We start from the raw sequence: 27,925 nt of genomic DNA on the forward strand, positions 1-27,925 counted from the left end.
AACGTTAACCATTTTAATGTAAAACCTTTTATCGACTTAAGATCTTTCATTACTAATTAATAGCATTGATAATTCCATTTATTTTTGATTATCGTTTGGTATTGTTTTACTCATTAAAATATTTCTTTGAATTTAATTTAAACCATTTAAATTTTGCATTTTGAAATCAAATACATAGTTTCCTTTAATAAATATAATTATTTTCCTCGGAACAGTTTCAAACATGTAATGTGTACACAATATAGCAAACACAATGTAGATAAATATAAACACAATATAGTTAAATGCTGACGTGTACAATTATAATATAGTTCATATACAAACATCTCCTCCCTATGAGAGAACAGTATTGAGAATTATAGCTTGAACAACGTACGGCGTTATGATGTCGATGTTGTATTGTAATGCAAACGATGCTTATTGTGTTGCAAACAATGTTGTAATTTAATGCAAATTATGTTGCAATATAATGCAAACGATGTTTTAATATAAACTGCGCCTGAATCTCAAGACAAAAAATTGGGTTGTGGTTAAAGTTGCAAATGTTTGTAGTTGATTAAAATAAAATATGGAATTCAAAATTTTTTTTGACCGTCTGGTGTTAATATTTTAATAAAATACAAAATGATACACAAGGATATATTTTGAAAAGAGGGTTATTATGGTATTGCAAAGTATTTCGTCTTTTTTTTTTAAAGGTCTATGTCAAACGATTTCCTTTCAGCTGGCAACACCTTGGATTTTTTTTTTTGAGAGCAAAATTTTCATCCGAGCTATCCTCAGAGCCCGAAGTGACCCCAAAAGGAAAAGAGCTTTCATTGGAAGTAGGAAAAAAATCGCTCAACTTGCTTGGATAGAGGGAAAAAACTAGGTTAATTCTTTACTTGCTGGATTTTTGTTGTTTGCCTTGTCACGGAACTATCTTGCTGGTAGTCAATTCGGATAAAGAAGAAGCGAGCTCTGAGCAGGGAAACGAACTCGTTAATAATTTGTTTTCCCTTTTTTTCGGCTATTGTTTTTGTATGTTTTGTTATTCTAGAAGATCTTGGTTTTATTTTCGAAAAATTCGTTTAAGTTCACGTTTTCTTAAACTTGTGCTCCTCCTTCTGTTTGTTAATTTTTTTTCTTCTTTCCGTTTTCATTTTGCTGTTCTTTATCATTTATTTAGTGGCCTAAAATCCCTAAACTGTTAGGTTTCATTAATGACGAGCAAATAATTAGTAATAAATGTTCGATCTTCTTGTTGGTTGTGGTGTGGAAATTTGGAAATAGGGACGCCATTTAAGTAGCTGAACGGGGTCAAAATTACGCGGCATTCCTATTATAGCTGTTACAAAAGAAAAAAAAAGATACAAGCCTTAAAAAACGGGTCTAATTGTATGGTGCTGATGTTCAACGATTTGTATTAAACATCTTATTATTGTTGTTCGATTATTAAAATCTATTTTTCTGGCATTTTGCTTACCTAAAATGCTACAAATTTAAGTTCCATCAATGGTGTGTAAGCAAGTAGTCAACAATGCTTTTGTTCGCGATAGTTTAATTTTCATGTATCGATGTTTTTTTCTTTTGTCTCTTCAATCAATTTTAAGATAAAAACGAGTGCATACGTATACTTATCAATATAACTTAAAATTCTACGTAAATGTGACTAAAGATAACATTTATTTGTCATCTGTCAAATAATTATACATAAATATGTTACTAACTTGTTGACTCAGAGATTTCAATTTTGTTCGAAGTTAGAAAAAAATACAGTAATTTTCAACCGAAATGAGTCAGACTTGTATAGAATGTTTTTTTTTACCTGATTGAGACTAAAAGTACATGCTCAACAAGTTTCTAGATTTCCTACACTTTGTTTCTTTCTACGATTTTTCCATAATTTTTAGTTCAACTTAAGTAATAAAAACATCTATTTTTGTTATTAAAAAATAATCAGCGAGTATTTTTTCAAAGCTATTATCAAATTAAACATTGGATTGCATAATGGTATATGACATAAGACACGATTATGACTAAAGGATATCCGTTTATATCAGTTTTTGCAGGTGCAAGATGCTGGAGAAATAAAAAACCACGTGGCTTTTTTTGCGATATCAACAAATCAATATCCTATTATGTAAGATAATGGCTGTCGTTATGAGATTAATAAATAAATAAACAAATATGCTGTTCGTGAAAAATGATTTCTGAATTGTTAACATAGCGTTGAATGTGTCATGTTCGTTGTTCAGTTATCTATCAAAATAGATAAGTAAAAAGTAAAATAAATTGATGAAATTCCAATACTATTATCGTAATCACAAATAGCTCGTGAACCTTTTTTTTTTTCTTTCAGGTTGTGAAAATTATTTATTTTTATAATTTTCACAATAATTATTGTTATAATTTTACGACTTAAGTTAAAATTTTAGAATGTCTGTAATATTTACACAGTGGAGAAAAAAAAAAGATATACTCAGGTTGATTTCTTAACTCATAGTAAGAAGAGAATGTTTTTAATAAAGATAAATATGTTACGTAACGAGTTTTTTGAACATGTTTTAGTTTTAAATGTTTTAAAACTAGTTAGAATTAAACATTTAAAAAAAAGTCTAATTAAAATATACATCTAATATAATAAATTTTTTTTTTACATAATACTATACATTTACAATTATATATAATTAAATATAAAAATTTAATGTAGTGTCGCAGTTTTCCAGTGTTGTTTGGTATATTTTTATTGGGCCGTAAAATTACATGGTAGAATCAAGTTTTCCCGTATTAATATCCATGCTTTTTTGTTTGTCATCAGCATAAAAATTAATATTAGACAATGGTATTGTTTTTCTTTTAAAATATTTTTGTGTCGCAAATTTAGGGGTGTTCAATTTATTTTTCTTATTTTACTCTGTTAATATTGAGCATTTTTTACCGATTTTTTTTCTTAATTTGGAATTTAAAACTAAATGGTTGTTTCTTTATTATAACGTACTTCTATGATATTTCATTATTACGCTACATTTTAAGATAAACTTATTTGATTCGGTGTCCATATTTATTATCTTTAGTAAAGGTATTGTTTTTCGGTATAAATTATACTAACATGTCATTGTCTACTACCATTAAACAGTTTCGTTAACGGAATTAGAACCTAACAATCAGCTTCATGCACAAATTTTATTTAATATATCAACAAAGCGAATTTATTAAATTGCTGTTGTGTTCTCATCATATTTTTTATACTTTTATATAACACTATACCTTTAATTCTAGATGTTATAAAAATTATTTTTAAGCAAAATTATTTACGTTAACTAAAAGAAAACACAAATATTTTTAATTCTACATAGAAAAAACTTCTTTAAAAAAAACGCTCTGAAAAGCAGCAGAAATTTCAGAAAAAAGTAACAATAAAGTAAACGAAGGAAATAAAAATATGACCACCGAAGCCGACGTCTTCAGGGGGTACCGGCCTCGGTAGCCATAAAAACAAAACCATTTCTAATTGAGGGAGAAGCAAATGCTTAAATTAACTCCCTCAGTACCCCGATGGTTTTGTAAAGAAGTCCAGGAAAAAAAACATGCAATACAAATAACAAATTAAGAAAAGAAACTCAAACAAAATCATCAGAAAAATAAAAACTCACATAGTCACAGATCAAACATCGATTTCACAAGCAAGCAGAATGAAAAGAAAAAACTAATAACTAAAGAAAACAACGCTCTCTATTACAATGCGCAGATGAAGAATAAAATGAAAAAAGTCAAGAGAAAGAAAAACGTAACAAATTAATGGAATGCTTTACGTTAACTAATAGTTTATTCACACATAAGGTAAATAGAATCATTGAAGATCTTTCATACTATTTTCTAATCAAATTCGGCTTAAACATTTAATTTAAAAAAATAAAGGTTGGGTGTGGGAAGGGGGGGGGCATAACCGTACGTAAATAGAATTCTTTATAGTACATATATTTTAAGTGGATATTTTTGACTTTCGTGGCGAAAGCTATTTTAATCTTAGAAACCAATTATTGCAAGGCAATCATCGGGGCAGGTGAACAGCAGCAAACTGGGGGCTTAGGCCTCTAGTATATAATATTAAATACCACTACTTTTGATTTTTATTGTTATAAATTTCATTTTTAATATTGAAATAAGTTGATCGAACAATTATAAATTTTTCTTCATATATTTTTATAAGTTACGCAAGTTATATGTATATTTTTCATGTTTTTTGGCTAGAAAGCGGGAGCCACAAGTTGAGCGTTTCAATTTTTACTAATCCAAAATCAATTGTATGTTTTTTGGACAACAAAATATATTTAGAATTGATTCCATTTCTCTCTTTAATTTATCTGAAAAGCAAAATTGCTTGTAATTATTTTATTTCTTGCTTTAATTATTGCAGTTTAACTACCTCAATTTTTAACTTAACTGAAACGTGCAAACATAGCTTGCGTATGGTATTTTTTATTTTATTTTTAAAACAGACCACCCAAGTTTCTATGTTATCCTGTTGCTTTCAGATGTGTTGTCAAATTTATCTATCTCCCCTTATTTATGAAAGTTGAACCTCCCATTTTCTTATTGTACTATTCTTATCTCTTATCATTTAGTTCATTCTTTGGCTATTCCAGCCTGTGGTTTTTGATATTCTGAGTATTTCAATCTGTAACCAATCAATGATTGCACTCCTTGCTTGTCAAGGCAATTTCCATTTATATGGAACAGTATTGTTCTGTTAGTTGAAAAAATGAACTTAGAAAACTGTAAGGATTAAAATGACATTTTTTTTTTAAATACCCAGGAATACTTAGGTAATTAACACCCCTAATGGAATTTTTTAGCTGCTGTGATTTTTTTTCTTTGTTTTGGCTGTTTTCACCATTGTTTCAGTTTTTTTCGATTATCTTTGATTCATTATAGGAGATATTTATTTATACAGTAGCATTCAAAGGTCTCTTGATAAAGCGAAGTGGAAACAAATCCAAGCATAATACACAATTGAGGGCTAAAAATAAAAAACACTGAATATATAAAAGAGGAAACTGTTTTAAAAAAGCAGGGAGGGGGAACCCGGAGATTGTTGATAGTTAGTCTTTTTTTTTTTTTTTTTCATTTCACCCTTTTTGGATTCTTAGTCAACGTTTATAAATGAAAGGAACTGACGTTAAATTCCTGTTATTATTTGTGTAATTGTGTAGCGTTTAAAATACAATTATTGTGTAAACATTTATAAAAAAAAAAAAAAATTAGGTGTCTCCGCCCTTGTTCGCTTCGTTCACCAACCCCCGAATCCTATCATTGAAGATTAAGGGAGAAGAACCTTTTCAGGGGTCTGTCTAGGTTTTTCTGAGAGGTACCTATTTTGTGAAAATTTAGACATAATTTGTGAAAACTTGGAAAGTTATATTAAAAAATCAACACAAAAACATAGTAAAAATATAGATTTATCTTTTCTTAAGGATACAAAAATAAAATTTTTTAGAAAAAGTATTGTGTTAAATTACCGTTTTCCCTGAAGTTGAATTTGCGAAACTACCGTTTTTCCTAAAATTGAATTTGTGAAGGTACCGCTAAACGGTAGTAAATTCGGCCTGGACAGACCCCTGGTTTATGTCCATTTTTTTTTTTTTTTTTTTTTTTTACATGAATTGCGATTGGATTGCTACCTGTTGTATTTTGAGGTTGATTATTATAATTTTTTTTTAAACAATAGCAAAAAGAATTGGTACCCCCACCTCCCCGAGAGTTATTACTCAGTGATTATGGGTTATTGTGATGCCCTTTTAGGCATTGTATATTTCCTAGCTTTTAAAATGTCTTTAATTTCATAAATTTTATTTTTTAATCATTCTTAATCCAATTTTAATTACATTAAACCTATTATTTAGTTTTATTACAAATTATAAAAAGCGAATATAATTATATTTTTCTCTCTTCATAATCAATGTAATGGCTAGCTTTTCTTTAAAATCCAATATAAATGCTTGACTCATTAATTCACTGGCGCTACGAAATCAAACATCAAGATCAATTTTTTTCTCTTTACTTCTCTTAATCACAAAAATTTATCAGTTACAGGGTTATATTAATTCAGCGTTTTTTTTTTTTTTTTTTTTTTTTAAATTATTTTGTATTTGAGTTGTAGCCTAATTATTTAAAATTTAATATTAATAACGCGAGGTTGGTTTTTGTGTTCGGACTGGGGTTTTACATGCCCGAGGCCCTCTCAGTCCGACAGTTATGGCGTTTACAAAAATCATCATTTTTAAAATGGAAGTTTTTCTCTCTGTAAGGCTTCATTATTTGTTATCTTCTAAAAATATTCCATAATAAAGCAACAATTCTTTTTTCAAATATTTTTGTTCAAATTCTCTGGAATAAGTCCTCTTTCACGAGAAACGCGAATGTACAACTTCACCCCCACTACAACTAATGTCTTCCCAATAACTGGACTAAATATCTTGACAAAAACTAATGAGAATAAACTGTCTTCACGGCCGCATACTTTGGGAAAAGTAGCAGTTCCTAACGTTTTTTTCCCTCGGAATCAGCTTTAAACATATCATACATCGTTCTCCCCTTGATATTCTTGTTATAGGATTTTTTGTCAAAAGTCGTTAAAAAAAGCTGATTTTGATAAAATTTATAATTAAATAAAATTATAAATTTTGTTAAATTTATAATTACATAAAATTATAAATTTTGTTAAAATTTATAATTACATAAAATTATAAATTTTGTTAAAATTTATAATTACATAAAATTATAAATTTTGTTAAAATTTATAATTACATAAAATTATAAATTTTGTTAAAATTTATAATTACATAAAATTATAAATTTTGTTAAAATTTATAATTACAATAATATATTTATAATTACAATAATAAATTTATAAATTTTGTTAAAATTTATAATTACATAAAATTATAAATTTTGTTAAAATTTATAATTACAATAATATATTTATAATTACAATAATAAATTTATAAATTTTGTTAAAATTTATAATTACAATAATAAATTTATAAATTTTGTTAAAATTTATAATTACATAAAATAATAAATTTTGTTAAAATTTATAATTACATAAAATTATAAATTTTGTTAAAATTTATAATTACATAAAATTATAAATTTTTTTAAAATTTATAATTTTATGTTAGCATGTTTTATTAATATGTTAATCGTAACGAATTGAAATGATTGCTAGATTTGAAAAACAGTCAAATGTACTTGGAAAAAAATCTAACTCAGGAATGCAGAATATGCGACCAATAAGCAGTGATAATAAATGAGAAGTCATATTATTTGTTAGCAATATATAACGATAATCTTTTATCATATTACAGTTTCTTATTGGAAACTGTTTTTACCTCTCCTCGATCTTTATATTTTTAATTAATTGTTAAAATTAATTTATATAATATTAATAATGTTTTTAAGACTTGTGTCTGGCAGTATCTAACATCACATTTTTAATTTCTACTTTTCATCAAATCAAGCATGAGCAATAGATAAATAATTATTTAAAAAGAAAAAAAAAAAAAAATTCGAAAACCTTTGTACAAGCAGGAATTTTGAGTAAAACTCTCGTTAAAGATATAATTCAAAATAGTCCATCAACACGTCAAAAATAATCGAATGTTTATTATTATTTTTTTTTGTTCCATCCAACTCTTTGTACATTTTCCTATATACTTGCTTACTTGAAAGTTTCTAAATCATATAGATTTTGAGCAGCAAAGCAAAATATAACGTAAAACAAAAATAATTGAGAAAAAATTCTCAAAGCACTTAGAATTGCAATAACTTTCAATCAAATTGGAGTTTTGAAAAATAAAATAAAATGAAGTTTTCATGGGAAAATATATTATTCTTTTATCATACCAAATTTTAATCCATTCTAAGGACCCTTATGGTATTTTTTCTAACAAGTTTACGAGTTAATAATTATTGAATGTTTATTTTTCTTATTCCATCTTAATCTCTGTATACTTTTCTATGAGCCTCAGCAATTTTAAGTTTCTAAGTTTTATAGATATTGCGCTGTAAAACAAAATTCAGCGTTAAGGTAAACACCCAAAACTGACGTGGCTGTCCTTACGATTTTTAATTCTAGAGCTTATCAAGATTTATTTTATCAACTTATTTTGTCCCTTAACTCATGCACTTTTAGCGTTTTCCACTTATTTTAATCTTGGCACTTCATTTTTTCGTAAAAATAAAAAACAAATTTTCGAAAAAAAAAAATATTCGTTTTTTTGGAATAAAAATTTTTTTTTCGGAAAAAAAAAATACTCAACGCTACACCCAGACTTTATGTTTGAAAATTAGCTTTTCAAATATCAAACTTTTATGATAATAACTATGATATAAAACCAGGGTGTAGCGTTTTTAAAAAGTGCTTAAAGGTGCTTATTTTCGTTTTTTAAAAGCCCTTAAAAGTACATTTTTTTAATTGCGTGTTTTCAAAAAGTGCTTAATTTCCCCTTTTTCAAAATGAGATTTTTCCTTTATCATGTTGATTTTTGCTTCGAATAATGCAAAAAGACACAGTTCACATTGTTCTATTCAACGTTTTCACAAATTAATTCAACCCCAATCTATTTTGGCATATTGTCAATCCGTAGTGTATGGAAAGCGCTATTCGTTTTACTTAATACAAAATATCATAATTTTTAGCAATTGACAAAAACAATGCCAAATTTTTTTTGACATGACGGTTAAAAACATGATAAAACGGTCGATTGTCAAAAACTTTCCAACCTTGCCTGATTATAATAATTTTTTAAAGTGCTAAAAATATTTTTTGAGTGCTTGAAAAGGTGCTTATTTTTTGTTTAATAATTAGGCTGCGCACCCTGAAAACTTTTCTGACAATTAGTCTGATTTATGACAAAATTTATAAAAAAAAATTTAAATAAAATGCTATAAATAACATTTTTCATCCGTCATAGTTGTAAAATTTATTATCGCTTACGTTTGCGAATCATAATAATTAAACCTTGTATTTGTAATAGATTTCTTTAAACACTGCATCCGAAGTTCCATTCTTCTTATTCATCGTTCGAAATAATACAATTAAAAAAAAACTCCTTGGAAGCATTTTCCCACATTCTAATTGGCAATTCTGCGTCAAACTAAAATCCTAATACCTCCATAATTACGAGGCTTTTAAATATAAAAAGACAGGCGTATCCCCTGCTTGTTAATTGAGTTAGCAAACCCCGTTTGACCCACGGGGCCGAAGAAGTGCGAATATTATTAATCCACACATGGCTGACGACCAACGGCGTAGAACGAGCCAGCGAGTACGTACCGAGAGTGCGATGCCCCGCGGTCATTGGTCTTTTCTGCTATTTTTCCAAATCCCTCGTCGCCAAAGACTCTTGCCCCTTTCGTTATTTTGTATCGTTGCGCAAACACGGTGAATGAAATTGGCGAATATATGGCTGTTTTTTGAGGAGTTAATAGCGATTTTCGAAATCTCTCATTTAGAGGTGTATGAACCCCGTTTACCGGGATGCATGCTCGGTGACGAAGAAAATGTTTTATTTATTTGTAAATGCCATTCTCAGACAAAAATGCTTTCTTTTTGTGCTGCAGTGCGATTTTTATTTCTTCATTAAAATTTTTTGACATTAATTACGAACTTATTTTATATGACTGTTCATACTAAGTCGTGTTTAAATTTCGTTGTCATTAGAAAGTTCGTAAATTGGCTCTTACAATTGTTTTTTTAAAATTTTTTTTTAGAGTGAGAGGGCACAACTTTTTCTCATAAAGCGACTAGGTAGCTAGAGTGCCTCTAATAGTCTAATTTTTTTTTCTCCTCACATCAGCGTCCCAAGAGAAACATTTTTTCCTCCTTGTCCCCGATGTTTGCTCGAGGAAGGCAGGTTTAATTTCGTAACTGAAATCAGGGGTCTGTTTATAAGAAATTTGGGTCCGTTAACGGACCCTTCACAAAATATCTTTTCATAAAGACGGACCCTTCACAAAGTGATTTTTCTTTTAATCGGACCCTTCACAAATTTGTTTATCTTCATTATTGTTTTGTAAATTGAATACACTCTTCCCATGGCAGAAAACAAGAAAGATGGATGTAAACGAATTAAGTTTTGTCTTCGGCAGACGATTCTTCCATTATTCGTCTAAAATGAATATTCCTCGTTCAGTAGTATAGGCTAAATGCCAAATATTTTTATGTTGCATCTCTAATTTAGAAGCAGCAATTGCTGTTTATTTTTGAAAATTTAATTTTTTTAATTGTAATTATACAGTGCTGAGCATATTCTTGTATCTATTAACAATTAAAAAACTCCTTGAAAAAGTTTTTTGCAATAACCGGACCCTATTTGCACAAATTCACAAAAGCAGGACCCTGGTTAAAAGAATGTGAGTAATTTTTTCACAATTTCACGAAAGCCGGACCTTTCACAAAATGTCTGGACAGACCTCTGGTCTTGGTAGTTAGAGTGCCTCTAATAGTCTAATTTTTATTTTTCTCCTCACATCAGCGTCCCAAAGAGAAAATTTTTCCTCTTTGTCCCTGATGTTGCGCGGGGAAGGCAGGTTAAATTTCGTAATTGAAATTTATTACGCTTCAAAATCACTGGATATTTGTGTGAACGTAATTATTGTCAATTTTACTGCAAAGAAAGATTTAAAGGTAAAATTTGCTAGGCTAGTATGCATTATCTTATTATTATGCTTTGCTCTACAGTTAATTTTTTTCGTCTAAATAGAACTTTAAGTTATGTATCAAGTATAAAGGAATGTATAATTGCGCTAGGTAAAGACTTCTAAGTTAGAGGTTCCCAATTTTTTTACGGCTACGGAACCTTACAAATGATCAAACATCTTTTGACGGAACCCAAAATATGAGTAAAATTTATTAGCAGCTGTGAACATAACTAATCAAAGAAAGACTACCAATTATTTCGATAATATTTAATGAGAAGAATGGAATTTTTTTGAGTAATCGTTTTATTAATAATATTTTCACAGTAAAGTAATGGGTGTTACGTCAAACGGTTGAATTCGCAGACGTGCTGTGATACATAGTCTAGTTCTGAATTTGTTTTTGGTGTTGAAAATGAATTCTGAATTATAGTTTTTGAAAACTAACTTTTATAAATGTGGAGGGTTATCAGAAAAATATGATTATTCTTTATCTCGCTTATTTCGTTTTAAATTCAAAAGTTGGATAAGAAATATTAATAATTTTTTTTTATAACTTATGCCATTTTTTTACTGGTATTTTACTTAATTTTTTTAATAAAAATAACCAAAATATCAAATAAATTATAGTTTAATATTTGGACATAAATATAATTATAGGTTTCAAAAACCATTACTGATTTAAAAAAATTAAATTTGTGGAACCCTGTGATCTTTCCACAGAACCCTAGGGTTCCGTGGAACAGCATTTGGGAACCACTGTACTAAGTTATTGCTTTTTTTTGGAATTTTAGAATTTTAAAAAATAGTAGATCGAGACTTTCAGCTTATCAGAAAACAATTGTTTTGCAAATAAAATTTTCTTAAATTAAAAAATGAATGCATATATTAAGATCTAAAAACCTTAATATTGCGCACTTCGTATCCTTTCTAGAAATTTGCATCTGTTGGAAGAAAAACTGAACAGCCCCATCTGAATATAAAAAAAGAAATGTACTTAGTCGCACATAGCTTTTAAGCGAAACAACTAAATCAATTACACCATTGCTATATTATACATATTTTGTTTTCGATGTGTCGGTTAAGCTGCAAGACAAACTGAATTACCTGGGGAACAAAATTACCAGAAGTGCAAAATTAAAAATGCATTCATTCTCGAAGTTGTAACATTTTGAGCTTTCATTAACTATTAAAAAGTTGATCCTTTCGCCTTGTCAGGGACGTGAATTGTTAAATTAGATGGAATAGAAAGTAGGACAAGGTTAAAAGGGAACTGGACGCTTTATTAATTATGGTATTTCATTAACATCTTTTATAACAATTGTTAGTTTAAACCTCTGTGGATTATATCTTGACTTAGTGTCTTGATCTCAATGCATAAAAAAATTGAGTTCTTTGTCCGATTTCGAATTATTGTTAATGGCGTAGTTGCTATTTTTGTTTACGAGTTTGTGGAAGGTTGTTTTTCTACTCTTGTTTTTAATTTCTCGTTTGAGTTGTTGTTTCATTTCAATGTTTACATTTACAAAAATTTAGGTGTTTTTTTATTTTGTTAGTTGTGCTTTATTTTGTATAATATTTCCTCAATTATTTATCTTTTTCTGAAAGGCAATGATATTCTAGCATTTTTTTAAAAGACTTCAATGACATTCTTTTTTCCCCCGTTCGTATGTTTAGAAAGATTTTTTGTAAATACTTTAAATGGTGTTTACATTAAATATTTCAGCATTTTGCTATAAATATGTGTTTGAACATCGATGTATGTTCAATATAATATCTTTTGAGCATAGGTTTAAAAGTTTGAATTGAAAATACATGTTCATTGCCTTGTTATGCACTGGGCTTTTTCATTCAATACTTTTCATGATTCTGTATATTTTTTCTATAATTTTTTTTTTTGGTGATGTGATAAAAATATTTTAAAAATCGTATTTATTATTTATTTGTTTCTAATATAAATTTTTTTTTAAATGTGTGGGATCAGAAAAAAATTTAATAAACACTTTCAATAATTCATTTGAAACTACTAAACTAGCAATTTCTGTCAAAAGAATAATAAATTAAAATAACAAATAAAACTTTTTAAAAAATTCAAAAAGTTAACACAAATTTTATGATTTTTTATTTTATTTTTATTTAAATTCATTAAATATATTTTAGGCGCAAAAGAAATAACAATGTGTTCTAGGCCTTTATAATTTTTTTATTTATTTGCAATTGAAATATTTTCTTATATCTTCTAATTAATAAAAAATTATTAAATCAAATATCATTAAATGTAAAATTACAATGCATTCATCCTATTTATAAAGATGAGTAGATTCAATTGGACAGTTTTTGCATTTTTTAAATAAAAAAAAATTAATAAGATCTGAAAAAAAAATTTTTTTTTTGAGGGTGTGGGAGTGCACCCTATTGATACCCTATCCCATAGCAGGCAGTGCACCCTATCCCATAGCAGGCGGCAATGTCTTCTGCTCTAGCAGGTGACTAGACTATGACTATAATCTTGAGTAAATGATTAAGTGAATACTTAGTAAGGACTAGAGTTTAAAATTTCTATTAAATATTTTCCACAAATACCATACTATACTGCTGTTACAAGAATATTTAATGACATTATCTGCTCTCTGATCTATACATATTAACCTCGGGTAATTATTATAATTCCCTAAATAAATAATCTAAATTTTTAGTTTCTTTTAAGTTTCGACTAGGATTGCTTTATACGGTTTTCTTTATCTGAGAAACTTTAAATACTGTAGGATTATTAGCGATAAAAACTTGTTTTAAAATTATCTTGCTTTATAGAAGTCACGCTAAAAGCAATTGTCCCTTTTGTCCTTTTTCTTAAGCACGCTCTTATCCATGTGCACCAATTCATTACCCTCTGTAGCAACTGATATTTTAGTCTATGTAGGTCACGTGGAATTTATTTGTAACTAAACATGCCATCTTCTCGCTCTCAGTTCTTTGAGTTAGTAATAATTGCAAATGGTTTTTTAAGCGAAAAAGAAGAGATTCTTGGAACTACAGATTGTGCTTACTGGATGGAACTTCTCACATCTTACTGAGAATATGTTTCTTTGTTTTCGCAAGTTTTATTTTTGAAGTTATTCCGCGGAATAGTTGAAGCGTAGATGGATGTTTAATCAGACGTATCTGTGCTTGATTAGTAATGAATAATTAATTATGCATGATGAACGTGGTGAATACGTGTATTATTTAATCAAGGCGTCTGAGAATGCTTGTTTTTTCACCTTTTTCCAGAATACCTTAATAAAAGACAATAATCGTTATTAATATTAGGCAATAGTTATCAAAGTTTCTAGTTTTGTTCATATGATTTGGAAACACGTTTTGTATACCTCTTTGTTATTAAAAATAAGTAAATTGTTAATCTTTTTGTTTGCCTTTATATATACGTTGCCGGTTAAGTTAAAAATTGTGTACAATATTTAAAATTGAACTGCCAATAACGAAATGATTAAACATTTCACACATTGCGTAGGATTTGTATAATCAATAACTTTTTGATTTTTTTTCTACTCTCATTAGTTTTTTTTAATATTTTGTTTTCTTTATCGAAAAGATCTGTTTTATACTAGCTTGGGTATTCGTTGTAAAAATCCGACAGGAATTTGTGAGGCATATCTTTGTTCCATACACTGCTGTTTTTTCAAAGTAAATTGCCATTGTCCGGTATTCCCTACGCTAGTGTAATTTTTAAGAGCCATTTCCCGAAACTACTGATACTTTGGTTTATTTCTAATCTGAGATTATTCATTATTTATTTATTTATTTTATGGATCTAAAAGCTAATTAAAAAAAAAGTAGATAATGCATACTAAGCCTAACAATATTTTTTTTTCTTCTAGATTTTGTCATTTCTATCCCTATGACACTCAGTTCCCTTTAAGCTTTTATGTATTTTGACTAGCCAAACATTTATATATATATATATATAAAACACATTCTTTTAAATAATATGCAATGAATATTTTTGCCTTGCCTTAATTAACGTAATAATTTACTTCATCAAAAGTATATTAAATGTGTTATTTACGTATGTTTCATGACATTCAATTCCTCATAGATTAATTTTACTAATATTTTTAAAAAGCACTTCATAAATCATATTTTATAATCTTAAATGTCACCTTTTAATCTCCTCTTATCTGTTGTATCAGTGGAAACTATTAAAGAATATATATATATAAAGAATGTATATATAAAGAATATATTAAATATTTATATATATACATAATTTAATGTTTTTTGAATTTTAAAATATTCAAATTTTTGCATAGTATTATTGTTATACGCATAATAAAGGACATGTCGATTTTTTTTCCGTGCACTTTTCGCGTAACCGCACTCTATTCCGTGATGAAACATTTGCCAATACTCCTTTCGTCCTCTTCAACTGACACAGTTTTCAGCGACGCAAATGATTCCAAATCCTTGCATAACGAGGTCGAAATGAAGTCCCGTTCTACATTTCCCCCCTCCTTCTACTTTGTTTACTGTTGAAGTTTGTGTCTTGTGCAAGCTTTTCTTGTAAAATCTACGGAACACACTGTCATAACAACATTTCTCTTTCTGTTGACGCAGGTTCCGAAAGCTAAATTCGATTTCTTTGTATCCCTTTCAAGAGAAATATTTATTCCAATCATTTCGGCGATAAATAAAAGTATCATGTCCTTGGAATTCGCTTTTGAAAACTGTTCTTTTGAAGTTCACGATATTTTTTAGTTTGTGGATGCGTTCGCGAATATATTTTTTTGTCACACCAAATGAAATTTTGGATTTTTTTTTTCTTTAATAATGTATGTTTCGATAATATAAAATGGTTTTATCAGTTTCAAGTTCTTTTTCTTTTAAATTGTTCTTTTGACGTTGACGATATTTTTTAAATTTGTTTATGCGTTCGTGAAGGTTTTATTTTTGTCAAGTATTGTTTTATATGCTCTTAATTATTGAGTATTTTGAACGCCCTTCATGGTGTGTTAAAACATTTAATGATTTGATCGATGTTTAAATTTTTTTTAGTTGAATTTTCTTTTTGAAAATGTTCTAAAGATAGACTAGTAATAAATTAATGGTTTGTGAAGATTGATCTTATATTTATATGTCGTTATTACTAATTGTTTAGGTCTTCGGATCATCCCTAGGCTTGTTTTCCCAGACTGTCGCCAATAGCTCATTATGCAACTCTATTGGGACATAAATGAAGCATTAGTACTAGTAATTGCTTGTATGCCAAAGCCACTATAACTAACTATGAAATTAAGATTTATATATATATATATATATATATATATATATATATATATATATATATATATATATATATATATATATATATATATATATATATATATATATAAAAGTTTACAATTTAATAATTTAAGCCCTTAGATAAATTGGTTTTTTTTTCTTCTTTTTTTTTTCTGGATTTTATTTCTCGCGATTTTTCTAAGTACGAGTATACGATTCCCGTCAAATCGAAATATCTACGTCGAAAGTAACAACTCACATAGAATTTCATCTGAGTGTTACATTTTTACTCAACATAAATAAAAGTGAAATTAAATAAAATGCTCGAAATTTAATTACAATATCAATTTACCAAAACATTTGAAATGCAATTAAAGTAGTTAGTCAGTGATAAAAATGTTCCACAGACGATCTCAATGCTTGAAAGAAAACGAACAATAACACTTAAAATCTGGAATAAAAAAACTCTTAAAGCTGACTAGTAAAACTTAACTTATCCAGTTCTACGAAGTTCTTTTTAATTATGAAGTTTAAATGATATTTTTACTTCAAAAGAGTTGGCTTTTGGAAATTTACAGTGTTCTTTGGAAATAAGATTGTAAAAAGAATTTCATAATATTGTAGCTGATTTAGTTGTAACTCTAAATAATAATAAAATTTTTGTTTAATTTCTTTGAAAATTATGGTTTTAAAACGATCATAAAAATACCATTACATTCGTCAGAAAATTGAACTAATATTGATTATTTTCTGATATTTCGAAGGAAAATATAAAATGATCACGTGCATGAATTGTTTGCATTAGTTAGTGTGCCTTCTTTTGTTGTGAAATTACAAGGTCATTGTGGCTTGACTCAAGTCAGTTTCACTTTGTTTTTGTTAAAGTGATGCAATGTAGTGTTGATCATTTTCTCTAGGGCATTTGTGTCATGTAAACAAGGTCAGCTGAGAATTTTTGTGCTATTTGGTTATTATCCTAATATTTTCTTGATAAACTTCTGGAATTATTTCCTTTAAATCTTGCAGATTTTTGTTTTCTTTTTTTCATTTAGATTATTAGTTATCGAACCCATCACCCTTTAAATTGTTAGACGTGTATGAATATTTATATCAGCTGTTATATTTCAATTGTTATGTGTCATATAGGAAATGGTTGAATTTTATTACTTGTAACGAATGTTTTTGTTTTTGAATATATCAGTTAACTAACTTTAACTCTAGTTTATTTTTCAATTAACTCTTTAGAATAATTCAATTTTTTTTTAAATCTTCTGTTTTGGCCATTAATTTTATCAAACTATTTTTAATTTTTAGAATTACAAGCGTTTAGATTTAATATCTTTAATTATTTGATTGTATGGTAACTAAACCATCAGCTTGCACCTATTTTTAAGTGTAAATATTTATTAAATATTATATTTCGATTATTTAGCGGAGATAGTAGTAAGCTTTGTAAGATTGAAAAACTGTTGCTTGAATGATATAGTGTATAAGAGGTTTATTGTTACTAAAATTCAATTATTAATTAAAATTTGAAATTCCTACAAACATATTATTGATAGACAGCCATTTTTCAGAAGAAAACTTGTAATTAAAAAAAAAAAAAAATCAGAATGAAAATAATTTTGGGTAGTTCTGAATTTACAGTTGTGTTTCGTTGTAAATACAACGAATATTTCTTTTAACAAATCATTATTTTCGTATAATTGAAATATTTCAGAAGACCTTTAATTTTGAAAAATCGTATCAGCTGTAATTACAATTTGACCGATTTGCATTGGAACAGACATAATTTTTCTGATATATTAAATTTACAATAAAATTAATCTTTTTAATCAATTCATTTTTAAAGTTCACAGAAAATGTAAAATTTCTTCAATCGAATCAGTGCGAACGTTTTTTTTGAAAGATCACGAACCCTATTTCTAATTCAGTTCTGAAATTTATAGTTATGTTATTTATGATACCACAATGAATATTTCTTATAAAAAATAATTATTTTAAATTTAAGTTATCTCCTTAACATAATTTAAACCCCTTAACCTATTATAGCATAGTTTAATGATTCCCTTAATTTTGAAATATCATTTTAGGTCTAATTAAAATTTCGTTAATTTGTATTAAAACTCACTTAAATTGTCTCGTATTCTGAAACGACAGTTTAAACAAATAATCTTTCGAATTACTTTAATTTCCCCAGTCCTAGGAAATTTTTTAAATTCTATAGAACACAAAGAAGGTATGAGTTTTACTCAGACCTCCTATGATGTTACCTTCCCTTGATAAAAATTGTTAAGGTTGCTGAGTAATTGGAATATTGTTTGGCAAGTCTGTTTCTGGTCTTACAATTCCTTATTTCCAAAAATTCATCTGGTTATTGCAATTGTGCACTTTTAACAATACTATTTATTCTACTCTTTTGCTTGTTACAATAGTTTGATTGATTGTAATGTCATACTTATGTATGTTATCAGCTTTGTTACCTCCGTATGTGGTCGGTGCCTAATCTGTAGATGTCATCTCATGTTTGAATGCTAAATATAGGAATTCAGTTATTCATTGGGTATTGATGTCTTAAACTTGAGTGAGAAATGTTAATTTTTCAAACATTTTAAAGTGGGGGAAAACTGGTTAATTTGCAGTTCTTCTCTGATTGGTCAAAGAAGTAAACTATCTTTGAATAGTCCTTGCTTGAAGTAGCATCTTATCTAAATATATGTTCAGGTGGTTGTACATTATCGTAGTAAAATTCTTGTAGTTAGTTACTGATAATAGGTTGCACACTCATCATATTTGCTATATGGAAAACCACAATTTGCTGCTTCTAGCGGATACTGCTCAGGATTATGGTAGAAAAAGTATGTTTTTTTGCTAAGTCGCAAGAATAAATATCTTCGTGTGTGATATTGCCTTTCTTCTCTTTTTTGTATTGTTGGCAGGTTAATCATGACTTTATCAGCCAATCGCTCTAATGTTACTAAAGTTTAAATCTTGCTGCTGAACTATTAATTCGATTAATGTCTTAAGTCAATATTTGTATCTATTTTCTGAGAATTAGTTTCTTGCATATTTATTGATAGGTATCTGCATAATCTGATTTTATTTTTTTTATGCGTGTGCGAGTGTGTGTTATTTAGCATTGAATTGATTTGTGCACGAAATTTGGCACTTCTTGGTTTTGCGGGTAGGCTGCTGAAAGTACGATACTTTTGTAATTACTGCTTATATTATGATAACGATGTTTTTTGACTACATCAATTTCTGAATACTGTGATATAAGTTTGCAATTATCAATGCGTTTTTTAAGTTTTTATGATGAAAATATATTTTAACTATTATAATTCTGCTGTTAACGAAATTATAAATGAGTAATGCTTGTCTTCTTAAATAGTTTATTACTTATGTTCTCTATTCTAGACATTTGAAACGCATTTGCAATTTGAAAATATAGAAACATATGAAATATTCTTTCAATTTATTTGTGATTTCCAATTATTAATTTATCGACTTTAATTTTTATGCTCTTAGTATTATATTTAAGACATCCTTATTCACTTCTGAGACCCAATTACTTGCAATCTAATTTTCCAGCAATAAAATTCAGTGATTATTGAATTGTTTATTTATTTTTTAATATTGTGATTGCATTGCAATTTTTTTGAAATTTAAATAAGCTTAAAGAAATTTTTGTAAATAAATTTTTCAGTAAAATTTGAATTTTCAAAATTAATTAAACAAAAATATTTGTTTTATATTAAGGTACTTAAATTGTTCAAAAATCTATACAGGAACAATTGAATAATAAAATTTTGTTAAATAATTTTTTAAGTTTTTAGTAAAACGGAAGCTTCTAATTTCTTTTTACTGGAGCTGTTAGTTAAATTATAAAATGCTCAATCGCTTAATGTTCATATATATTGCTTTTTTTAATTTTTGTTTGATTAATTTTTTTCCTAATTTTCTTTTTTGTTGTCTTCCCGCACCTGTTATGTTATTCCTTTACTTAAAATATGATTGATAAAGAGACTGTTTTTAAATATTTGTTAATTTTTTTTTCAGTGAACCTTAATGGATCGGAAAAAGTTGGTGTTGCTGATTTTGATTTTATAAAGCTGTTAGGAACTGGTGGTAAGGACTTATAAAATAGTTATTTTTTTTTATCTTAATATTTATTAATACCTTTATTATGTAATGTTTATTTAATATCAGATTAATATAAGTATTTAAGGTATACTATAGGCATAATCAGGAGGGTTGAAAGGAACGACAATTAAACTTTTGAAAATAATTAAACTTTTGAAAATAATTAAACTTTTGAAAATAATTAAACTTGGAATGTTATGTCCCTGTAAATATTGAAGGTTTGTCGTTATTAAAAATTTTGTATATAAGCTTGTAATTTAACCATTCTAAAAATAATTTTTATCCTCCTCAATTTAATTTTTATCCTCCTCAAAAATAACTAATTTATTAGAAGATTTTATTTTTAAATGTCTTGTTTGTTTCACTATTGATTTATACAAGTTGCAAAATTTTGAACATTTTCATTTTCTTAACTAATAAAAATAAAACACCAGCTAAAAAATTTATATGGATGGGGAGCTCAAATATGATAATTAAAATAAAAACTATTTTTATAAAATGCTATATTTTTTAGGCATTTTATTTGTGCTTTTTGTTATAATTTTCTGTAGCCTATATTTTTTATTTTAAAAACCTGTGTTGAACAGCTGACCCAATTCTGAGTTTGCAACTATTAATGTTCAACTCCGTAGCCTTGTAATTTTGAACTCAATCCATAAGACAAGATAAAGATAACTCTTGGATCAAGCATTGAAACAAGGATCAAGCATTGAAACAAACTAGCCTTCATGGAGTACTTTTTGATGGAACTAACCTGCCTTTGTGTTACATAGAGAGAAAAAACCACGTAAACCTTCCACAGTTAGTCCGACAACAAGGGGATCATGACCCATGATCCGTCTATCATTGAGGACACTGTCTGCAGCACTTTGGTCGGTGCAAGCAGAGAGCAGGGTTCGAAAGATCTATTTCCCAAACCATCGTGACTCTGTAGCCCATATTCTAGCTTAAAAATTATCCTCCTTTTTAATAAGTTACAAATCTATTCTCAGATTCATAAAAGCTACCCTGTAGATTTGTTGCCTAAGCTCATATTTTTATCCTGTAATTTTATAACATGTTTATGCATGATTTTTCTCTCTAATTAACCATTCTAAAATTCTTTCAGCCTATGGAAAAGTATTTTTGGTTCGAAAGAAGAAGGGGCACGATGCGGGTAAGCTGTATGCTATGAAAGTATTGAAGAAAATAAATGCAGTACACAAGCCTAAGACGTTGGAGCATGCAAAAACAGAACGTCAAGTCCTTGAAGCAATTAGAGAATCACCTTTTTTAGTCAATCTTCATTATGCTTTTCAAACAGATGCAAAATTACATTTGGTGTTGGGTAATATATTTTTTGAATCTTTTATTTTTAAAGAAAAAAATTAGATTTTTTTATTTTAATTATGTTTGCCATTATTATTATTAAAATTTCTACAGAAGTGTTTTTAGAATACAAAGTATATTGTGCAGATTATAATTTTATTGGTTACAGTACACCTGCTTTTTTAATGAAATCTTTCTTAATTTCTTGTATGAGACTACAAAATTGCAAGAAATTTTCAAAAACTTGTTAGGTTGTTATTATTTTTTCTAAAAATCTTTATAAATTTTTTTTATTTATTTTTCTGCAACTCTTCTTCTGCACCGACTTTGTCTTTTAAGTAATTTTTTTTTCTTCAAATCCATTTCTTGACTGATATATATTTTCGTGTTTGGAAAAACTCGTGTTTTAAAAATTTAACACAAAATAATTTTTCAAATACTTAAGTTATACTTTTTTGTTTTTGTTTTAGAAAGTGTATTTAAGTTTTATTTTGTATTTTAATATTGCCATGGAATGTACAATTAAAAATTTTTGATCATTAAAAAAAAAAAAAAAAAAAAAAAATGAAATCTTTGCATTTAAAAAAAATTTGTTATTATATTTTTATTGTTGGTATATTCATGCAATAAATATTTATAAAATTTAATATATTGTCAGAAGAGAGATAGCACTTTAATAAGCAAGTTATTTTTTAGCACAAATTATAAAAATTAAAAGCTGTAAACTAAATTTATGATTCAATGAAAAAGAAAGGCAAAGTAATGGAGGCATGCATCTTTATACATGGTAGGGTTAGATTCAAATCAGTTTAATCAATTTCATTACTACTAAGTTTTGGTTTTCACCAAATCACTCATTTTTCTACTCAAAAGCTCTACTTCTGTTTGGAATTTCATTTTGCTTTCAACCTTAGGTACTGACCTAGAATTAAAGCGTTTTCTACCTGCACTTGACTTACTTTCTATCTAGGCAACCTAATTTGCAGACAATAAAACCTTATTGCTCTTCTGTTATTCAAATTGTTCTTTGTAATATTGTAAATGATTTTATTAAAAAGTTTAATAATAAATTTGTTTTATAATGACAAATTTTTTCTTGTTTTTTACTATTTTACTTCATCTGTTTAAAATTACAAGAAAAGAGGGTTTAAAAGAAAAACTTTATTCCTTTAAACAAGTGCATATTGCCTTATTTTCCTTCTATTCAGTTAATTACCTATTTTTAAAATATAGAAGTCTTAAGTACTTATAGACTGTAGTTTTGAGATAGACTATATAAGTTCATAATCATGAAACTTATTTTGAAAAATTGTTACAAAAATAAGCACAGAAGTTTAAATGAATAACAGTGGAATACAAAAAAAAACTATTTTTGCAGTTAAAATCTTTAGTTTGAAAGAAATTTTTTAGAACTTACTATAAGTTAATGTGCTATACATTGTGCTTCATATTTGCATGTACAGTTCAATTTATAATACTGCTTGTGCAGCTAATTGTTTGGATTTAACCTTATTGCTTTGTTTTTGTTTTTAATTGTTAAACTAGTTTATCTTTTGATTTAAGTATAGGAATTTCTACAGTACTATAGTGACTTCTGAATTTAATACAGAGAGAATTTGAGCTTCCTAAAGGCTGCTAATTTTTGTAGCATTTTTCTTTTCTTCTTTCTTTGGGAAAGAGCTGTATGTGTAGAAATTGCCCATCATGAATTTTCTTGTGTTTCAACAGATACAAACAATAATTATATTCTTTTAAGTATTAATGCATGTTAAATGAGGTCAGATGAATTTCTGTATTGAAGCTTCTCTCATATTATAATTCAGGGAACATCGGTTTAATATATATATGGACATGCAAGTAACAATATTGAATAAAAAGAAATTATGAATTAAAATCAACAGTATAGGAATATAAAAAATTATTAATCGAGTGAAATATATTTTTTGTCTTTTCTTTCTCTTTAAAAAGGCTTTCTCCTTTATTTTGTCAATCTTAATCTTTTAAGACTTTCTCTTTTATTTTGTTAATCTTTATCTGTAATAGATTAATTTTACTCATTGTTAATTTTATATTTATTAGATTATGTTAGCGGAGGGGAGCTATTCACCCACTTGTTTCACCGTGAAAAATTTACTGAAGATCAAGCTAAGATATATGTTGCTGAAGTGATTCTTGCCTTAGAACATTTACATAAGGTAAGTTTATTTCTTAAAATTTTATTTTTCTCTTTATTTTAATCATTTCATGAAATCTTATTTTTTATTCTAAGAATTCTTTTATTTAAACATAGCCGATACTGCATCGCTCCTTTTTAAAATCCAGCTAAGAAATTTCATCTTTCTAAAAACCAAATTTAAAATTTTGAGAAGCTGTGATTTCTATTTACAGACAAAAGTGGTCGGCACCTGTTTTAGATCAGTTACTGAGATGCCTACTAAAGTTTCAAAAGGGGTGACCAAACCACCTCTGGATAATAGCATAGGATAGGGTAATTTCAGATGTAGGCATTTTGCAATCTGAAGTAGTTTATTTAATAGAAAAGAAATAAAAAATAGCCTTTTGTTTACCTTTATTTTATCTTAAAGTGCATGATGATTTTTTCAAATATTCCGAGGCATCCAATTTTTTCTATCCTTGTCCTTTTTTTTTATTTGAAAAAATATTCATTCTCTGTAGCAAAATTGGTGCATCGTTAAAATAAGTTGTAGATCTGTAGAATGTAGAAATGAAAGGGAACCAAACTGAAAAGACGTTAAAAGCAAGAACTCATTATTCATGGGTTACAGTAAGTCTGAGTTCTACTGTATTTATGTCAATTCTAATTTTTCCATAATTTCAGTGTCTTGAAATGCAAAATTACACATTTTTTAAGGGAAAAAAATAAATAAATGTAGGAAAAGCACTGCATTCAATAAAAAAAAATTTCTCTAGTTTTTTGTTCAATTTACCATGCATAATTTCCTTCTCTTTAAGGTTAATAATTATATTTTTCCATAGTGAATGATGGTATGATGATTTAATGTAAATGGAAAAAGAATTTAGTACTATCTCATATTCTTAATTTAAAAAGCCCAATTTTTTGCCACATTTTGATTATGTGAATAGTGCAAAATTAAGAAATTTGCTAAAAAATTGTTATAATAATGTTTATTTATGTCTGAGCAACAGTTGATTTGCTAATGAAATCTTGTAGAATGCTGTTTAGAAATATATATATGTTTAAATAATGTTTTTTACTTTATTTACTGAAATAATTTGCAAATGTAAGCAATTCAATTATTAAATTTTTAAGTTTGTTTTCTTAATAGTATCAGTGAATGTTTTTCTCTCTTGTTAAATTTTGCCATTTTTTTTAAAAATTTTACTTTGTTTACATAGGGTTATGAGTTAATCATCTATAGACTTTTCTTTGTTACTAATATGTTTTTTTTTAAATTTTTGTTTTCAGCTTGGCATTATTTATAGGGATATAAAACTTGAAAACATTCTTCTGGATTCTGATGGGCATGTTGTTGTTACTGACTTCGGTTTAAGTAAAGATTTCCGCTCTCATGAAGAGGTACATCAAGTTTTGCTGACAATTTAAATATTTAGATTTTTATATCATATAGCCAATCGAGAGAATGTTGTTTGCAGTTCGTTGTTGCCAAACAGTGCTTATTTATTGTTTATTATATTCATTTAAGTAATTTTAAAATTACAATTACAATTTGAATTATGTTTCATTCATAGTACTTTTTTTAAATATTTTTTTCGAATTGTAAATTTTTCATCAAAACCAAGCAAATATGTTGTCAACATATATACTGTGCCAAACAAATATACTGTGTCAAAAATATTGTTCAAATTAGGTTTCTGCTATGCTGCTATTTTAGTATCAAAGTAGTATGTGTTTTATACAGTAGGCCAAGTATTTCTTATTTCAAATATATAATTTCGTATTTACAGTTAAATCTTAAGAACAATCAGATTCACAAGAAAATTCTTTTAAGGCAAATATTTGACATTTTTCTTTTTACTATACTTTGTACTTGACTAGAGAATTTAACAGCATCAGATGTATAAAATATTTTTTATTATAGTAATAATAATATATTTATAAAATATTTTGCTAATACTATTATTGTAGTATATTTTATAGCAAATTAGATACATACTATAATAGCAAACAAAACATGATGTCTATATGATCTCTGGTGACACAAAACATCTTGAAATGGTTTTAAAGTTGAGAGGCATAACTCAATCTCCGTGTCAGCTGTATATGCAAGTAATTGCATACTTTATCTTAAGAAAAATCTTGTTCTAGCGCATGATCTGGAAATCTTACCTTTTTGTCCAAAAATTAATTCTTCTCGTAATATTTATGGATTGTGTATTTATTTTTTTTTGCTTTACCTTTAAAGTTTTTTTCTTTCCTTTCTTTTTGTAAAATGGTTATTGTTTTTTACTTAAATTACTTAATATACTATAAATTACTTAATTTGTACTGTACATTTTTGCTAGTACAAGTTTTTCTCTCTTTTGGATATTATATATAATTTGCTAGTTCTAAGCACTTTTGCCGCTAAACAATTTTTAACAAGCATATTTAGGATTTTTCTGTTATGACTATTATTGCAGTATTTTTGCTGACTCTTAATCAAACGAACTCGCATTTTAATGGTGGATTTTCTTTGGATCACAAAATCATAACTAACATTGAGTGTTCATTTTTGACGAAGTTGCACTTTAAATTGGCATTTTATTCATTAGTTATACTTATCAGAATTTCTTTCTCAAAAATCCAATACATTTTATTTCTTTTGATTTTTACTTAAACATTTATACAGGTACATTGCATATACGCATAAAAAATTATACATGTTTACGGCATTTTTTATATGCAATCAACAAATAATTCAAGTGTTGAAATAACATAATTGTTGATACTGTAGTTAAACACATATTTTAATTATAATATTTAATGTTTAGATTGAGTTTCAATTTATTTTATTCAACCCTTGATGATTGTTTTTCCATCACAACTTAATGAGGAATAAAGTAAATTCAAGGTATCCGCACACCTGGAAAGTCATGAAAAATTATGGAAAGTCATGAATTTCAGTATTGAAAGAAATTTCTCATGAAATGTCATGATTTTAACTATTTTTTAAAAAAAATCATGAAAAGTTATGGATTTAGGTGGTTGAAAAATCTAATTTTTAAAATTAAATTTAACCCTCTCCCCCAAATTTGTAACAAAATCCCCAGTCTTACTTGATTAAAATGTAAAATGTTTTTATTGTGTTCTTTAAAAATTATGTTCTTTCAAAAAATGAAAGAAAAAGCATTTTTAGAGCGAATTATCTTTTAAACTTTTGTGATTTCAGAATTTTTGTTATTATTATTATTTTATTTTATTTTATCAATTTAAAATTCTAGCTGAAGCAAGCCAGTCATTGGCAATTTTTTTTATTTCAATTGCTTGGTAGCCATGGTCCCTAACAAATCGCATCTGGTGCACAAGATTTCAGCAAAATTTAGCAAAAATGTGAAAGACTGATATCCATTCTGTAACTTGCTAACCCTAAAAATGTTGAATTTTTTTGTCAAAAGAAATAAATAAATAAAAAATCAAGATTTATTTAGTTTACAGATTAAAATTAAATTTAAGGTGAAATTGAATCTGTCTGTATCTCTATTATACATATCTGATTTCATTCATATCTTGTATTCATATAAGTTTTCAACTTGAATATTAATGTTTTGTATTTGTTCATAGGAACAAAGGACTTTTTCCTTTTGTGGAACGATAGAATACATGGCTCCTGAAATTATAAAAGGAGGAACAACCGGACATGATTATGTGAGTAAATTTTCATCTTTATGTTGCTGTTGTGATTTTTAAAAACCCCAGATATTTTATAGATTTTTAAATTTATAGGTTGCTGATTTCTGGAGTGTTGGTGTTTTGTTATTTGAATTGTTGACTGGTGCCTCTCCTTTCACAGTAGAAGGTGAAAAGAACACTCAGGCTGAGATATCTAAGTATGTTAAGTAATTTTTAGTAAGCTATTGCAGAAACTACTTAAATGCTTAAAGAAAGGTTTATTTTATGGATTTTTGCTGAGAAGTGGTATGTGCAGACGTGCTGACTCTCTGGATTTTGCCTGGAGTCTTCGGACTTTTAAATGATATTTTGGGTTTTGTTGAAATCTCTGGTTTTTATTTATTTGTGCATTAAGCTCAATTTTAGCTGTTTTCCTATCCATTTGCATCATCTGCTTATAGATGTTGATTCCGAAATAAAAAACCCTGCCCACGTGATACGACATCTAAATCTGATAGATTTAATTTTTAAGAACATGAGTAGATTTAATGATAATGTTACCTTAGTAGTATGAATTGTTTTAAGCTGTGAAAATTTTTCGTGAAAAAGGGAATATTTATTGATGGATAATGAGCATCGTGAAATGAAGTGATTTCATTATTAGTTCTTTCGAAAAAGGTAAGCAAGCATTTTGCATGT

General features: G+C 27.2%; 1 protein-coding gene across 4 annotated transcripts in view; it reads left to right on the forward strand.

Annotated features, from left to right (window-relative positions):
- Window positions 1-27,925, forward strand: part of LOC107446208 (ribosomal protein S6 kinase alpha-5) — a 144,198-nt gene that overhangs the window by 99,028 nt on the left and 17,245 nt on the right. For 2 of the 4 annotated variants that reach the window (XM_043041792.3, XM_043041796.3), the window contains exons 2-7: window positions 20,023-20,091; window positions 21,215-21,433; window positions 23,494-23,609; window positions 24,863-24,973; window positions 27,179-27,262; window positions 27,341-27,444. In XM_043041792.3, the coding sequence (XP_042897726.1) occupies window positions 20,023-20,091; window positions 21,215-21,433; window positions 23,494-23,609; window positions 24,863-24,973; window positions 27,179-27,262; window positions 27,341-27,444 (703 nt within the window). Of the gene's footprint in view, window positions 1-18,644; window positions 18,822-19,090; window positions 19,162-20,022; window positions 20,092-21,214; window positions 21,434-23,493; window positions 23,610-24,862; window positions 24,974-27,178; window positions 27,263-27,340; window positions 27,445-27,925 lie in introns of those variants that run through there. The other 2 variants (XM_043041793.3, XM_043041797.3) reach the window with 2 other exon arrangements.

The sequence above is a fragment of the Parasteatoda tepidariorum genome, chromosome 6 (assembly GCF_982258835.1).
Source record: "Parasteatoda tepidariorum strain Cologne lab strain chromosome 6, Ptep-v5.0, whole genome shotgun sequence".
In the NCBI taxonomy this organism is placed as follows: Eukaryota; Metazoa; Arthropoda; class Arachnida; order Araneae; family Theridiidae; genus Parasteatoda; species Parasteatoda tepidariorum.